General features: G+C 41.8%; 1 protein-coding gene across 1 annotated transcript; it reads right to left on the reverse strand.

The window, feature by feature from the left end:
* Nucleotides 1-453: 453 nt before the first annotated feature.
* Nucleotides 454-18,415, reverse strand: acvr1ba (activin A receptor type 1Ba). Its single transcript, XM_073470691.1, has 9 exons — nucleotides 18,238-18,415; nucleotides 7,775-8,011; nucleotides 7,422-7,679; nucleotides 6,967-7,197; nucleotides 5,788-5,955; nucleotides 5,467-5,623; nucleotides 4,420-4,544; nucleotides 4,200-4,330; nucleotides 454-2,831 (listed from the first exon to the last, which is right to left on the reverse strand). Exons 1-9 carry the CDS (start codon nucleotides 18,299-18,301, stop codon nucleotides 2,706-2,708), a joined length of 1,497 nt encoding a protein of 498 aa, XP_073326792.1. The 5' UTR covers nucleotides 18,302-18,415; the 3' UTR covers nucleotides 454-2,705.
* Nucleotides 18,416-18,580: the final 165 nt, after the last annotated feature.

Consider the following 18,580-nt stretch of genomic DNA (forward strand, 5'->3'; position numbering starts at 1 on the left):
CCTAAATTTATTTAAAAAGACATTATTTACACAAGGCGGAAGTGTAGCTGCTTAGCTGAAAGCATTAGTGTGCACTTTGTCAGAAGGTGTACATAAAGTCTTTTAAAATCAATTTGTGATCTCGGGGCTTCTGGAGACATGCTGGATCAGCTGTATGGAGTCATTTTATGTTGTTTTTTTCACGCTTTAAAACAAGTGTCCATCTACTAAAAAAGGTCCAATTTGTACGTATTCCCAACTTGTCAGATTCTGATGCCTTGGAATTGTAGGTCGGGTCGGCAGCCATCCCCAAGCACGAGTATTTGACACATTGGGAATGAGACTCAAATCAACTTTCTTACAAATTGGACCTTTTCTTTCTTTCTGCATGTGAACAATCTATAACTGGAGCTGAAGTTCACAATAAAAACACTGCATGACATTTTGAATGAGCACCACAGTTGAAGCCACAGGTAAGAAAAAGAGGACTTTATTGTATATCATCTATATACACTTTTCAACTAATTCTGAAAAGATTTGCACAACATGATTTGAAATCTTGAAGTATTACTTATGAACAGGATGTCTGATGGTCATATACCCATGGCAACAAACCAAACATGGACAGGAGTGTTTTGACAATTTTGGTTCAACTGACAGCAGCCTCACGTTTCCCCCTCCCAGCTCTCCTTCTCTGATCTGCCTGCTGAACTTCTACCCATGTTATCAGTAGCAGCAACATTTCTGGGGTACACAGCCAACGACGCAAACAAAAAGGAAGAAAAACAACAACAGGTAGGGAGAGGGAAGTCTCAAGTTCATCTACCTCACTTCAGAGGACCCAGTGTTGAGACAGCATGCAAAAATGGATACTAACATGACATGGATTCAGGATCAAGTGATGACAGAACTAACATTAACTAAAGTCCATGTGGACATAACAGTGCAGAGCCCAACGGTGACAAATGTCAGTGTAATACTTTCATAGTTTAGTCTGCAGACAGACTTGAAGTAGAATGAAAACATGCAGTTTCACTTTACAGCATGTCAGTCTTTGAGGGTAAAACGTCTCAACTGCTTTTCACATCTAACCTTATGTTCCCTGTGTGTGAACTGTCAGCAGCTGTCTTTATCTCTGAATAAATAGCCGTTGGCAGTTTCAGAATTCAAGGTTACACGACGCTCCTAAATATTCCAGTGTCGATGAGAAAGAGATGTCACCCCGGAGGACATTTTATAGAAACAGATCTGCATTACTGAGCTCTGAAAAGAACTCAACAAGCCAACAATTACACATTAAAAAATAAACATGTTGCATTAAAATTATCTGGGATCAGTAGTACCACCAAATTGCCATAAGAGGAGCAGGTTAAAAACAAATTCCAGCAGATGACACAGTCCATTTCCTGGCACAGTTAGAAACCATGCAGACAGATCAAAACAACAGACTTCTGAAAGTACCGTTCAAGCAAAAACATCACTGTTCAAATGTCACACTGGTGCTTGTGGCATTAAAGGAAAAAAAATATGCATGTTTTATATACAAATCATATGTACCCATCATCAGTAGTGTCTAATGTCAAAGTCAAAAGTAAACACCCATCATGATGTCTTTACACAAAACACAAAAATATATTTAAAAAAAACAGTATTTTTCATTGCCATTTCATACGCCTCTTATTTGCTCAGTGTGCACGATGTCATCGCCTGTCACAAGCGGGGTTACTATGGCTACATCCACATTTGCACCCTTATTAAATGAATGCGACGACCCCTTAAATCTAACGTCTGAAAGATGGTGAAGACTCGACTGAACGACTTATTTTCACGTCAAGGCTCTGGTTTGTCACATCTCATCTCACAGTGTTTTCATCAACAAAATGAAATAAAAACTATCAACAAATAAATAAAAAGTAAAACCATCCCAAACATTATCCCTGCCACATTTCAAACGAACACCAGGAGTGGACCACATCCGGTGTGAGACACCTGAAGGAGCCACACATGATGAGGAAGCTACAGTTGAGTGCACCTAATTTCTGTTTCGTTTATCGGGCTGTTCATGCTTAATTACCAAACGTCCCATTACTTGTTTTGTCTAACGAGGACGTCTTAGTGTCTTAGAAACATGCTAGTAGTCCAGACACCTTTCACACACATGGCTAGAAACAGTGCTTCAGCCTCTTTCTCCCTCACACATACACTCACTCATTCACTCAACAGAATGTGATGTTGCATGGCCAACAGACTACGAAGTGTTATCTTAAACGTAAAATCCACAATGTTCTCGACTCTTCTGGACAAGGTTAGTCCGTCATGGGACAGATTTCAGAGAGGTAAAAAAAGACCAAACAAAAAAAAAAAAAGAAATCCCGTCACTGTACAGTTGTAAGAATTCCTGCCATGGGAAATGAAAACAAAAATGTGATGATATTAACAGTGGTAGTGCTGTAGTGTTGTGGCCCATGGAGAAATAGGGGTCGAAGGGAAGAGGGAAGAGACACGAGGAACAAAGGGGAGGCGGGAGAAAAGTCAGGAAGGGGAAGGGTGACTCTCAGTAGTTTTGGCTAAAAAGGTGAGGTAGGCCTCGTCACAACTTGGAGTGTGGCTTTAAAACTGGCAGGGTTTTCATTTGCAGTCTGTCTTTAGTGTTTGTTTTCCTATGGGAGTGTGGTCTGGTTGTGCGTCTCCAGCGCGTCTTTTTTTCTTAAACGCCGCCTGGACGCTCACATCTTGACGTCCTCCTCCACGCTGAGCTGAGACAGGGTCTTCTTGATGCGCAGGGCAGTCAGTCTGGCTGCTCCGTTGGCGTACCAGCACTCCCTCATGATCTTGCCCATCACACGCAGTGACTGCACGGGAAAAGGAACACAGGTTTGATTTAGAAGAATGAGACAAATTTTAAAACAAAAAAAAAAGGATCCATCAGAGGGGACAGCTCTCAGGAAAATCACTTAACAAACATCAGGAAAATTAGGCCTGTGTGAAATAGGATCAGGATAGAGGCGAAGTAATGCATTTCTGACGATCGCAGTGGTAGTGACTTGTTGATCACAAGATAGTCTAAATGGGGCCATCACTTACAAAATTAACATCATACATTTTAGCGATTGAGACCATAAACAAATGAGGAAACTGTTTATCGAGGAAATGAATCAAGTGAGAATTAGGGCCTCTTTCTCTTAAGACTCCATACAATCAGACTTCTTTTGGAAACCCTCTGCTGGCCATTACTAAAAATGCAGATTTAAGGCACGTATATAACCATATTTTATATGCTCAATTGTATCCTACAGCTTTATAAGAGTAAAATTCAATCACTTTTAAAGAACTATCTAAACTGTTTCTTTAAGAGCATTAGTGCAAACTTACTTCAATTCTCACTTGGTTTATTTTACTACTTATTCATATTACCATTGATTGAGTGATTATTTAATTCTTGCTTATTTTGATGCCGGGAGAGAAAAAAATATGACGATGTGATCGTTTCATTTCAAAAATTAAAAGAATTTAATATGTTTTTAATACATTTAAAAATGTACACAAATATTTTTTTAACAAACACCAACTCAGTGTGTAGACGACGCCTTTAACACATATTTGCCTATAAACATATTTTCTGGAGATTAGTATATGAGTATTTGAGGTTTATTTATTATTTTGACTTTGTCAAGCACTCCAAACATCAGCACCTTCTAACTTTGGTTTTTAAACAATTGAGGTTATTGCAACTCGTTCATATTTAAATGTGCTGTGATTTTAATGAAGAAAAACATTTATCTGCACCTTTATTCCTGTTCACAATTGTTTAAATAATGTGTTAAGAAATGTATTTGATTGTACTGAAGTATACATTTGAATTTAATGTGTTAGCCTAAATGAAAGAGTTTGGCGTACCAGTGTAAAAACTTGGTCTGGAGCCCTGATAACAGTTAACATTTTGACTTTAAAAGAATCCTGATGAAAATAAAAGAAACTGTTGGAGCTTTTATAGGATATAGGAGGTAAATTAACACTTTGGACTAACAAAATTAAAACAATAGAATTCTTTTAATACTCCCCCATAACATTTTATTGTTAGCAGTCCATATCCAAGTCAGGACGTCCTGTACAGCCCAAACGGATAAAGCTGAGCTGCCTTCCTATACAGCCGCTGAATGTATTATTAGAAAACGGCCAGTGCAGCTGTTGGTGTTTAGTCTATATAGAGTGAGACATACCTCGTAACTCTGCCACCAGTTGGGCACATTGGGCCTCAGTTTCTGGTCACACACCACCTTCCTCATCTCCTCTATGGAGGGGTCAGAGGGCACCAGGTCGTAGTAGGGCAGCTGGTACTCCTCGTGGATACCTGCAGCACACAGTGAAGAAGCCAGCTCACTCTCATGCTCCTGTTACACACATTGATTCAGTCACATCAACTGCCGTTTGTGATCTTACCTCCTGCATTACAGCGACGTGCAATCTCCCAGTACACCAGACCCAGCGCGTAAATGTCGGCACACTTAAAGGAATCAAAGTGTTTCATGTTGATGGTTTCGTCCAAGACTTCTGGAGCCATATACCTGAGGTGGACACAAGGGGCAGGTAAGCATAAAGGCATAGGATGAGATTTATTTTAAATCATAAAGGTAGTCAAAATCACAGACTTTTGACCATCTTATAATAGAATTCAAGGTTAATGGGGTCAAAATTGTAATGTTTTGGGATGATGCGTTTCAGTGGTCAAAAGGTCATATTTGAAATGGTTCTTATTTGAGCACAAACAAACATTCATCACAACTATCTTCTGAAAGGTCCAAAGAGCTAATATCATTTTTTAAATCTAAAATAGGCTAAACGTTCAAGTTTACTTTCATAAGCCTCGATGGACTATAAAAAAATTAATTAAATACTGTATGTCATTGTCAACAACTTCCATAAAAAAGGGGCTAAAATTAAGAATGCATCTCTCAGTACGTTGACTTTCTATCTTATTAGTAGCACTCAGCCCCAAGCTCATTGGGTCTTACTGAAGATGGGAATTAAACCGTTAATTGAATCAATTAATTGGTTTGAGTAAATATCTCTGATTCCAGCTTCTTAAATGTAAATATTTTCCAGTTTCTATACTCATGAGTAAACTAAATATCTTTGGGTTGAGGACAAAACAAGAGATTTGAGGACATCATCTTAGAAAAGGGGGAAAAATGTCTCTTTCCTCAAGCCTGATATATTATAGACTAATCGTTTTACTACACTGACCAATACCTATTAGACCACAGTGACAGTTCAAAGCTGTGGCTCACTTATATGTATATAGTTCTTGGACACCATGGAGGTCCTATGGAACGTAGACAACACTTGTTTGTGGGATCTATTCACAGCTGTTTCCGACCTTTACATGGGATTTGTAGACAATAAATAAAGTATATAATGTTGCCCGACTTAGCCTTCAAAAGCCCTGCATATCTCCATTTGTGTGCTTATGATTATGGAAACATTTACCTCTTAGTGCCCACGCGCTGGTTCGGGGCTATATCGATTGTGTCTGTGATGGACTCGTGGCGGACTGCCAGGCCGAGGTCAGCTATAGCACACATGCCGTTCTTCTTAACCAGGATATTTTTAGACTTGAGGTCACGGTGAGCAATGCCAGGCTTACCTGCAGGAGACCGGATAACACATCATTATATTTGCATCAAGAGCTCAGCAGAAATAGCCCCTGCTTGCTGAATGTAAATAACCACTTTATGCGCTGTTCTGTTCATGCTGAGTTCATTTGTTTATTCATTGCCTGCTGCGTTTTTACATGACAGGTCATCTCACCCTGAGTGCCGAGGATCTCCATGTGTAGGTGTGCCAGGCCGCTGGCAGCCGACAGCGCCAGTTTAATCATGCCCTCGATGGTGACGGAGTAGCGGTTCAGGTAGTCAAAAAGAGAGCCGTGCTCATGATAGTCTGACACCAGCCACAGCTGAGTCCATGTGCCATTGTCTGGAAGAGAGCAAAAAACACGAGTCAGAGAATATTTACTTGGTTTAATTTTCACTCAATTAATGGAAAATTTGTAGGGAGACACTTGAAGTGAAAACATGATTTAGAATTTTCTTTAGTAACACGTCTTCTCGCAGACTAGTGGAGAATGGAGAATTGCAAGTGAGGTGAACAGTGTGCAGGAGGTTTTGTCCTGATTTCGTCGGCCCTTGGTCTTCCTCTATGCGCCTGTTGATCAATGTGCAAAAGGTTTTACTCTTAGACTAGTGGACATAAAATATTGAACAAACACATTTAGGTGTTTATTTTAGTTCAGATCCCTCTTCTGTAGATTTTTTTGTGCATATGAAACTTGTTAGCCTTATTTGCATATTTAAATATTTTTTTGTATAAGTTGAATTGTTACCATCCTCACCATTTTTTCCTCATTCTTTGAACTTGAAATCTCCACTTCAGCAGCACTTACATACCCCAACTTTTCAATTTAATTCCTTTCTATATTCTGTAGTTTTTTACAGAGGGGTTTGTACATTCATGATTCATAGTCTGATTTATTCTACATTTTATTCCTAAAAACATAGTGAAATTCTTTTTTTTTTTTTTATGGATGTTGACATTATTTTCTTTGGTATTTATTCAGTGATCAAAAGAGATATCCTAAATTAATCGCTGTAAAAACTCCAACATGTCAACATAATAATTCATTAGATAATGTACGATTTGCATATTTAAACATCAAATTCTCAATCTATCATTCTAAGTAATCAACTGGGGAAGTTTAATGGTGATAATTATTAAAATTTTTTCTCCCCTTAAACTAAAACAGAGCTCTACTCTGCAAAAGAGAATATGGATCTATCCACATCTGAACCTCCTTTTCTTTAGATTTGAAAGTACTTATTCTTACTTTGACTTTCTTGGTATTTAGATAATCTCAAAATTCACCTTAACAATGGTCCTTGAATAAATTAATTTCATATAAATGGTCCAGGTCTCCACAAACTTCCTCACCTTTATTGTCTGCTGCTATGAATCCCAGGATGTTTTCGTGGCGCAGCATGATTGTCTGGTAGATCTCCGCCTCTCTGAACCAGGAGCGCTCCTCTCTGGATGAGAAGATCTTCACCGCCACATCTCCTCCCCTCCATTTCCCTCTCCACACCTCCCCAAAACGTCCCTTTCCTATTATCTCCTGCAGCACAATGGTTCTAGCCACCGTCCGCTGCACAAACAGGGGCAAACCTGCAGGGGGCAGCAGAGAGATGAACAAACATTTAGCCAGCATTCCCTGTATGTAGGCTTTGTAGGTGTGGGTCACCAAGTGTTGCAGATGAATAATCATTCATGTTCATATTTATAGAATACATATAGAAGAATGCCCAGCTTCTTGGTCTTTGTGTTTCAAAACCAAATATCTTTTTTTAATTTCATCACTATGTCACGTCGGTGAGGCACCATGTACTGACCAGAGCCTGATCCAGAGGTGGACATGTCATAGATCAGGTCCTGCAGGGTCTTGTCCTTGGCCAAGTACAGATGGTCACAGGATGGGTCCTCGACTTCCAGCCTCTGCCTGTGGCTGTAAGCCCTCTGATGATACTGGAACAGGAACACGCCGACCATCAACAACACGCAGAGTAGGAACACCGGCCCTGCGATGACCGCCACCAGTTCCACCGGCCCCCAGGAGCTCCCTGAGCCCGACCATACTTCTGTTGTTGGGACTAGGAGGAGAAGCAGATGTGATTACTTTAACATTCTGTGCAACAGTGCTGCTGTTGGTCTGAAAGAGCTATGATGATTGATGATGTAACCTCACCAGGGACTTTCAGGTCAATACTGTTGCAGTAATCTTCATAGCAGCAATGTGTGTTGAGCAGGCCTTCAGCGCTCAGACAGTAGAAGGGTTGTCCAGGGGGGACCAGATTGTCCTGGTTAATACAGATGCGTACATGTTGCTCCTTCCCCTGGATGAAGTATGTGGAGGCCATGCAGGCGCCATTTGTCTCACACTCATAGCCTGTCTTCTCACAGTTTGTGCAGTTACAACGTAGAGCTGACGGAAAAGACAAGAAAATTAGAGCCATTAGTTTAAAGTCATCTATATCACTTCAACATTTTGTCCAGCAGGGGGCAAGCTAACCCCACAGCTTCAACACAGGATGTAAAGAGTATAGAGTCAATTCAGTTGTAGGCATTTTGTGATGTGCAGACACAGAGCTTGAAGTTGAGCAGCAGCAGCCAGACGGCCCCGGCGGCCCTGAAATCAGATCCTTCACTGCAGATGAACCCAAACACGCAGGGTGGAGACGGACCTGCCCAGTGGGACAGACAAAGTGAAACCCAACAAGGGGAGAGGGCTCCTGCCAAATCCCCAATGCAGCATTCTGCTCCATTCCTCTCCTCTGTCTTTCTCACACTGACAGAGGACTGCCACTGTTTAAGCTAATGAGACAGGAGTTTTATTAAACACAGCACACTCCTGCACGGTGACCTATTAAAGCTGACACAAGGGAACCCAGCTGCAGCCGCTATAATAATAAAACAACTGTGGTCCATCTACACACTCACGCTGCACAAATCTGCCACATCTAAAGCAGAGCCAGAGTTGGTTGGGCAACTAAGAGAGCAACTGCAAACTGATTAGATTTGGAGTGAAATGTGATTTTGAGTCATAGCACACATGCTTCTCATTTAGAGTAAGGTCAGCACAAAAGGCTTCTTCCAAGGTTTTCTGTGACCAAACTGAGTGCAAAGCAGGACCAGGCGAGGCTAGATGGTAGTGGGACTGTGGGACTAGTTTTCACATGGGAAAAAAACAGAGAAGTGGCTGAGCCCAACCAAATCCCCGTCAGTGGTAAATGACAAACTGTCTGACTGACAACGGGGCCGTGAACGAGGCGTGACAGGCCAAGAGCCGATCCATGGTTGGAAAACAAAGGCCGGACCACTCAAGACTAATCGCTGTGGACTTACTGAAGACTAGGCCACCGTACCAACAACAACACAGGAGACACAAAGCAGGGAGGAATTTCAATCCCTATTCTCCTTGAAAAAGAAGCGGCTCAGCATCGGTTGGACCACTGACAATGTTTGCCACGGAGGAAAGAAAAGATTTTAAGAGTGGCAAGCTTCCACTAATCCCCTGTGTCTTATCCTGAGGGTTTCTTTGACCAGATGAGCTCACTGATCTTCCCTCTTTGTACCAACTTGGGTCTCTGTCAAAAGGTGTCAGCAGATTTGAGAACATTCTTGAAACCAACAGAGTTGTCACACGATAAGGCTTCGTTCAGTAAAAAAAAAATCAAAATGACTGATGCACTGATTGCGACATCACTATGTAAGATCCAAATGGCAAAACCACAAACCTTGGTGTCATAGGAGTGGTTTCCACTTTACTGAAGTCAGGGAGGTTGTGTTCTGTGTGGGAGCATTTTTTGCATCTAGCGTGTATGCTGATGTGTCTATGCTTGTTCACTGAGCAGTAACTGGAAATGTGGAACACTTTCAGTAAAATTTCTCATCTGTTTAGTGTTTGCGTGTGTGCATGTGTGTGTGAGTGTTGCTTTCCAGGAGGTGAGCGGGAAAATGGCAGGAACTCTTGGCCAACTGTGTCCAAAATCACTACAGCTCGCATGCAGATGGAATTTCCTGCAGATTACACAGAGGTAAAGCAGGCTGGGCCTGATAAAGAGAGAAAAACAAGCTTTGTGCCACATCGCACTAATCTGCAACATAAATGAAGCAAAATAGTTTAGCTAAATAAAAACAGATGACAGGAGTAACAGCTGTAGGTTAGAAAGCTGGACGACACTCGATATCCATCATCAAATCAGACAACTTGAATCCCTCCTTCCATTAAGCTCCTCTTTTGTAGGCCTGATGTTTACTACTCTCAGTGAAATAAATCAATCTGCAGCAACTGAGTCCAGACATGAGCCATTTTGATCAATCCATCCTCAAAGTAAGAGCAACTTTTAAAAAATTGTACGTTTGTGAGAGAAACAGCCTTCACTCTACACTCACATTACAGCTAACTGCTGTAAACTACATTTCATGTTTAGTTTTATCATGAGAATCAAACTGAGGGCTATGAAATCATCTCACCACACACACATTGCAGTAATAGACAGCAATAAATTAACGACAGCAATCTGATGAGAACACCATGATCTGACATGAACAGGCGCATCCATCATGGAGGCTCTGTGTGTGGTAAGACAGATGGTCCACAGACATACAGACAGAAGCTCAGGAAGGAAACCAAACATGGCTGGAAACACACACATTCCCCCCTCGAGTCGGCCATGGATGGTTTGTGGTCTACCAAGAGTTTGGTTTGTGGTGATGCTTCCGTTTCCTTAAAGGTTGTAACTATACCATATGTAGCCTGCTTACACACAAACAACAACACTATGGGTGGCCTATGTGAAAATGGAAAATCTCAATAGGATATGTTATATTATATAGAAAAAAAAGGAGATGACTAGTTGCTCTATGTAGATAAGAATTGTGTCAGGTGCTTTTGAAAAAAGGTACTCCAAATAAGAAAAAAGTATCAATACAAGAAATATCAAACAGTATTTATCAAAGTGGCTAAATCAGGGCTCCAACGGTTTGGCGATGAAGACCTAGTGGTCAAACATATGGGCTTTTTTAATGTTTTAGCCACGGTGATAAAGGCTTTTTAATAATTCTTTCCTCGTTTTGACACTTGTTTCTTACATGGACTGCCTGGGTTGCCTCTGGTGTTTGAGGTAATATTATATATTGATGGAGTGAGAAACCATTTATAGATGAAATAACCTGATCCAGTTACCTAAATACAAAACAAATTAAGGTCATTTATCACATGGAAGAAAAAATCCAGTAAAGCCAATAATACTGTCACGAAACAGGCCTAATCACTGATTTGCAGCATTGCCCATTACAATCTAATACCACCAGAAATATTAAAGGGATACCACTGAGGACAAATCTCTACCAGCAGACAAGTCACTCACAGGAGATGACACAATGTGACCTGAAAAATAAAAAAGGTCAATTCACAGTAGGGCTGCACAACTGATTGAAATATTATCGAAATCCCAATATGGCCAAAGGCAATACCCTAATCGCAGGACCTTCAATTTCTTTGATGAAGATGAAATGTGTGACAAAACAGCATTATAATGAAGTAGTCCTGCAGAGATGCCCTGCTCTACAAATCTTGTACTCCAGATTTAAGAAAACATGTTTGTTTGGTACAGACTCCATCAAATGTCACATCATCCTGATTTCAACCGTTTTTGCAGTGAAAATGAAATTGTGACACAAAAATTATTATTCCCACTAATCGTGAACCATCTCACATTGATATCAAAATTACTGACTGATCTCACACCACTGTGTATATCCTGATCATATCACCCAGCCCAACAACATTTCACAAAAGACGGCACAATGTGGAACTAGGACCTCAAAAATAAAAAGGTAAAATGAAACTTAAATCATACTAGACAGCCAACTGGTATATAACTAAGAAAGAACTCCTGGCCCACTAGCATTTAACCAAATGCCATGTTGTTTGCACAGTGCTCTGCATATCTAGCAGGATTCAGAGCAGAAGTGTCACAAAGCTAAACTTGAAGGAATAATATCAAGCCTAAATACACATGGATCTGAGTAGAGGCCGGGTGTGTGTGGTTTTTGAGTGAACTCTGCTCTTGTATCCACATAATTGGTGGTCTTTACACTGGTCCTTTGTGTGGAGATTAAGACGACATGAGGAGGGATTGGACTGGCCCTGCACGAACAAAGAGCGGAGTGGAGTGGGGGAGCGCACTTCTGCGTGGAGCAGCGAGCACGGGGGGATGGGTGGTGCACTACGCAGGGGACAGGGCCAGGGGTAACAACCTCGATGTTTGGGGGTTGCTCTGGTCCAGACAGGATGGGGGCTGGTCCCAAATTGGGCAGGACAATACGTAGGGGAGGGGGCAGAGGGTAACGAGCGGGACTTACAGGGCCCCCCAGCTGCGATCGAGGTCTGCCCAAGTGACCAGCTGCGACCGTCATTAAAACCTAGTCTAGACTTTGACTTGCGGGAGGGGGTAAATAACAGGAAAAGGGGAACAGTGGAAGACAGAGGAGAGAAAACAGCGCAAAGAGCGATTCCTTTGAGCTGCTAGTGTGTGAAGTTCCTATCATTCCGTTCATGTTGAGACAGGAAATGGCAGACACCTTGAGGAAGGGATTAATAAAACATTGTTGCCATAACCAGCGTCGCCTTAACTTGGACCCACTAAAAAACCACAGCATAGTCCCATTCCAAACACCTTCACACATTAACCTCGATGACCGTGTTGTGTGTGTATTTCAGTGTGTACATGTGTTGTTTAGATCTACTCGTGCGGAGCAACTCTGTCAAAACAGAGGTGAACTTAGTAGTACGGTAAGATGATGAAGACTGTGGAAAACAGTCTTAAGCGTGCTTGGCGCAGGGCGGCGGAGGTTACACACACACAAAGTGGGTTTCTGGGGGCTACGCGTCGCAGACAGAGACAGTCGGTTCGTGCGTGTGTACGGGGAGCAGAGCACCATTACCAAAATGCACCAGCTGAAATTAGATCCATACAGATACCAGACTGAGAGCTGATCAAGACAAGCAGACGCCACCAGACAGTGTGAGTGCATATACACACACACACAGACACACACACACACACAGACACACACACACACACAGGCGCATGCACACACCACAACTGTGTCCTAATCAATGCTAGGGGAAGGAGGAAAGTCATTACCTTTGTCTGCATCTCAGGGTCAGATTACTGATCTGATTCTAAAGTGAAGTCTCTGGGGCTGAGGCTGCTTCTACTATCTCTACCAACCACCACCCTCGAGGCTACATCCCATCCTGTCTGTCTGTCTGTCTTGTCTGTGGCCCTGGATGAGTTCAAAGGCACACAAGTGTGAGCTCAGGCTCACTTTGGACCGCTGCACAAATTCACAAACTGGTCAACGTTGCCTCTACAATGCTCAAGTATGTTTCAGTATTGTGAGCCAATTTATCTACCATGTGACTTGAGCTTAAAAACCCTTCTGAGTATTAGCAGAGACTTAACAATTGCTCCTTCTTCTTCCTCCTCTCTACAACTGTTGTTTTACCCTGGAAGCAGTTACAGCTGGTTATCTTCAACTTCAACACTGTTTTGGGAGAGACTAACAGATAGGCCTGTCACGATCACTACTTCATTGACTTATTGTTAGGGATTGGATGATAAAAGATCGTGAATCATAATTATGTTGATCAGGATAAACGTGACATGAAATTTTTATACTGTCACATGTCTACTTATCATACTTATCTTTTATTATAGTAAGTATCTTATCAACTTGTCGATATATGAACATGACCTTGATCATTTTTGCTGACGTGATGTGTTTACATGCATGTTGTTTTACAGAAGTATGCCACCAACATTTTAGCCAAGATGTTGCCAGAATGACAGGGTTTTCCTACCATTATAAGCACCTAAGCGTTTGCTATTAAAACATTTTATTGATTGTTTTGGGTGTGCAATTTAATTTTATGATGTTTTCTTTCTTGAGGATATTTTCATATTTTTTCACATTCCAATCCAGTATTAAGAATTAAAAGGTCATTAGTCTTTGTAGTTGGGGTCAACTGATTAGCTTTTTGGGGGCCGATACAGATAATTAAAAGTCAAGGAGACTGAAAACCAATATTTGGGACTGATATTCATTTGCAGTAAAAATAAGTAACATTTACTCAAGTACTGTTCTTAAGTACAATTCTCAGGTGCTTTACTTTACTACCATTTCCATTTTCTCTATAGTTCCTCTCTACTACATTTATTTGAGACATTTAGTTACTAGTTACTTTGCAGATTCAGATTATTCAGTGTTTTAAGGCTATAAATTGTGACGTGTTACCAATCAGATATTGTTGTGGCGGGGTCATTGAGTGAGAAGATTCTGCATCAGAGCCAAAGTAGCACATTTTAAATTTGTTTATTTTATCAGCAATCTGACAGAAAATTCACCGTTACAGATAATCGTGAAAAAGCTGAATACTGACCAGGTAATCGGCCAGGGCCGAATCTTGGTCTACCCCTACTCTGTAAGGATGTACTTGCATTATAATGCCATTATATTATTATTATACTAGTGGCATAAAATGGTCTTAATATGACAATAACATGGTTTATTGCAGTCATTTCTGGGCTAATATATACACCAATAAAAAAAGTAGTTACTGTGACCGGCCTACCCAGAGAACCTTTAGTATTAAAAGTCAAATGTGTATAAAATGTCTGGTAATGTTTGTGATGCTTGGACAACATTTAACACATCTTCAACAAACTGAAACTCTTGATAGAAAAAAACCCTCAAATTTAGAATCAGTGCTGAAACTCTGACGTTTTATTGGTAGCATTAGTTTAAAACATTTTCAAACTATACCCAGCTCTAGCCATTGCGTGGGATAGCTCAATATTTTAAGCTACCAGCCTTTACTTGGTGATGCATGCTTTCATTGTCTAAATAATCAGCAGACACCAAATAGAATAAATATTTCACAAAAGAAAACTGACTGTAAATCAGGACTACCATTCAAAACAAAATATAATGTAGATAATGATGCCATGCTGCTCAGTGTGGAAAAACAAACAAAAGATGATTAATGTTATTTAGCATACAATGTATAATTAGATAATGTTATGACACCAAAAACAACTAGATCTTATTACCATCATCAAATGGTCCTAGCCCTAATGCTGTGCTGATGTAGGAAATACACAACGACCATTAGAAGTGGTTCTGCCACATTAATCTTAATAAAATTAAATTTACTACACAAAAAAGAGCAACTTTGCACGCTGGAGTTTATTGCCAGGATGATTTCTTAACTGCCAAGTGAAACACACTCAGTTTCTGTTTGAGCCAACATCACTATGGAGGCCGGAGAAAGACAAGAGGTAGAGGTTTAAAATGTAATTCAAGAACTAGTTAGATAATATAGACTTGCACTATATTCCTGGAGCAAAAGATCTCTTACGCACTGTCCTTCTCTGCATCACACCAATCAAAGCAAATCAATGTCAGAGAAGTATTGTAGAGAAGGAGACTGCACACCTTCCAGCACAAAAAGAAGTAGGCAGAGCAAGTCTAATCTACATTCCAGCAACAGCCAAAACACAAATCAAACACCTCTACAAAGAGACATGTAATGGAGGACGGGTGTCAGGTTTAGCCCTATAGACATGAACTCAAATAGCTAGCGGGTCTGTCTGGGTGTACTGTGACAATAACAACTCTCTGTCTTGAAGTACATTTAAGGTACGGCACGAAACCACTAACACGCATACTACGAAAACCTTTTAAATAAAGAGTACAGAGTAAATTAACAGCACGGAGAAGAAGTGGACAACCCAAGGTGAAATTGCTGCCTCTGTGGTGGTAGTAATCCCTTGTGGTCCAACATCAGTAATGGCGGAGCTGGGTCAGTCAGAGGCTACACTGTCTGCTGTAGCAATTAGGGCTCTGTGCCTCTGGGCCAACAGAGGTCATTAACAACACTGGTCATTATGGGGGGAAAACTAGACCACCCTGGACCTGACCTGACCCCAACTGGCTCACTGCCACATTGTAGAAACTGTTAGTAAACACAGATTTCTAAAAGGAGGAGGTGTCTGAGCTGGGGAGAAATTTTATACTGAGGATGTGAAACTTAATGTAATCATAATTCAGCTGCAGGGATCCAGCTGCTAAAAACATCTGTCTATCTAAAACAGGCCTCAACAACTGCTACACATTTAGGGAAAAAACTCTCCTTTTCAAGCTTAAGCCAAGTGGAAATACTACCCCCCGCTCCCAAGTCCAAACTCTCTTCTCTTTACAGACACACACCTTTGAACCCAATAACTTTCTACCTTTCTCCGTGCCTTCCCTTGGCTCTGAAACTAATGGGCAGGTGTACACATGTTTCAATCTGACTCGCTCACCTTAACTCCTTCACATCAAATTTGACATTAAACAGCACCTGTAGCAGAGTTAAGCTCTCCTGAACAAGTTGAGAAGTAGGGACTTTTCTGTTTTCAATCGGCCTCTCTTTGATTTTACACAGGAGGCACGCCAGGGAATGACAAGACTCTGGCACAGTCTTGATAGTATGTGGAAGGGCCACTAAAAGAGAGTGCAGAGTGCGAGAGATAGCTGGAGTTAATTTAGCCAAAGGCTTTCCTTTAACACAGCCCATGCCAGAGCTTTCTTCAGCACCCTATGGTGTGTCAGTGAGCAAGTGAAAGCCGAAGTGGGACCACAGATAACAAAGTACAGATTAAATTCTGATAAAGCACCAGGGCTTTTATATGACAGAGATAGAGAAAGAGGAGGGCGGGAGGAAAAGAGAAAGAGAGGGACGCGCCCTACCTCACGGCAGTGTGGTTGACAGTGCCCATATCACATTGCTATTGTGCTCAATGCACCCAGGCAGACTGCGTCACACAGGCATGTAATGCCCATAACACCAGTGACTCCTAAATCCTGATGAAGTCAACAACACGTGACAGATCCATCAAAGCTGTGAGTAAACAGTATTCTCACAAAAACATAACTACACTCGCCACGGGCCTGGAATCTGCTCCAGCGTAGCTGCTTTCAGGTTCGTCTGGTTTCAGTGCTTGCATGGTGAAATCCATTATATGGTGCGAAACCATGGCTCCAGACAGACTTGTGGGCCCCTTACACGACAGACCCCGCCAGCTGGACAAACCCATCATCACCCCCTGTCTGCTAATGCTGCACCCCAACCCCAACCCCCACTCTCCCCTCACACATCACTGTTAATGTTGGAGTGGCCCAGTCAAACAAACTGACTACTCAGGTGTGATAGTTTTCTCAGCATACCTCAAATGAACTGAGCAACCTTGGTATACCGAACCCTTATCTAAATTAAGCGGGGGAGGAATATTTCATGTGTTTCTTGGAAGGATGACTCAAGCGTTTAAAGAGCCACATGCACTGTAATAGATGACAATGCAGGCAGGATATTTACTCTGGCATGCAGAGCTGATTTTTTTCATTACTTAGTTTATCTGTTGGGTGGCAAGTTGAAACAAGGCAAGACGATTGCAGTGACAGCAAAAAATGTTTGTTTTTCTTTAGTATCATCCAAGACGCACTTGTGCCTCAAGTGAAAATCTATTGAATCCTAAGGCAAAAGTGGGGCATTTGGAGAAAGTAAAGGATGAGTAGCTGCAGAGGCAAACAATCACAAGTTTAGTGCAACATATGCCCCGGTCCAGGCTGTGGTGTGGGGCTGGGTATCAGCTGCTCCAGCAGACAGGGAGGATTCAGACTGAAGCAGCCCCATAACTGGCGCCTCAAAAGGACCCCACTTGCCACATTTCCATCACAATGAACCCAGACTTCAACTCTGACTTCTGTCTGGGACGTCTGAATACACGGCTGTTGTCACCCTATGCCAGCATTCACTTTGTGCTGGAGGCCACTAAGCAGCCTTTTCACTCCTTACAAATGGACACCAATGGAAGAGCTGCCAGTGTTTACACTCAAAAACACATTTCATGCACAAAGTAGGTTAGGCCTTCATTCAGAGACTCCTTTCTGCTGTATCCAGTGCACACAACATGTGAGGGAAACTGTAACCGACCACACTGCACATGCTTAACCAGCCTGCCATCATTACAGGCTGCTGTGGCCAGGCAATACAGAGATAAGCAGTCACAAGCCTGTATTAAGATTGTTTTGTAAATATGTTAGCATAACAGCGACAGATAACTTCAACACCAACAGTGGACTGGAACTGTTTTATTATTTATAAATAGTCACAAATAAAAACGCGTTTAATTAACCCGTAAAGCTCACAACACAAGCACAAATATCGACTATATTTAACTTTAAACTGTTTACCATCTAGTTAGCTAACCGACGTTAGCAGGCGCCTTGAAACAGACAGTCCCACCATGTTGTTGTTGTGGTTCAGCTACTTGCTCCGTGTTCAATAACGACCATTAACACGTCGGGTTTTCTCACTCGGTAAAAAAAACAAAACAAAAATCACAATCAAAGACAAATAAGCAGCATGACTTTTGGTGGCGGGAGGAGAGCAATCGTCGTTTTGAGGTCGACGCTAGCTAGACACGGTTAGCCAAATCCCTGATACAGAGCGCCATGACGATGAGCGACAACAGGCGATGCCCAGTCCAGGAAAACACATCGAGACAAAAGCCGGAGAGGTGCTCAGCTGAAACTTACCATTACCGACAGCCACCAGCCCGAACAGGGCCAGCAGCGTTAGGGCAATTTGTTTTAGAGCCATTTCTTCTGAATTCCCATCTCTCCGCGATGAAATTGCGTCCGAAGTGTGTCGTTATCAACACGACCAGACCTGAAACACAACCACAGTCCGACCGCACACACCACACCGCCAAATACTTACTAGCCAGCCAGCCAGCCAGCCTGGCGAGTGACGTGTTTAAAGGGGTGTGTGCGTGCATGTTTAAAGGGGAGGGCTGCATGTCCCCCTGCTGCCACCCAGGTCAGCCTCCGTGTTGTAAATACACAGTTGGATGAATTACAATCTTTCAGTCTCACATTA

The sequence above is a fragment of the Pagrus major genome, chromosome 7 (genome assembly GCF_040436345.1).
Source record: "Pagrus major chromosome 7, Pma_NU_1.0".
Taxonomy (NCBI): domain Eukaryota; kingdom Metazoa; phylum Chordata; class Actinopteri; order Spariformes; family Sparidae; genus Pagrus; species Pagrus major.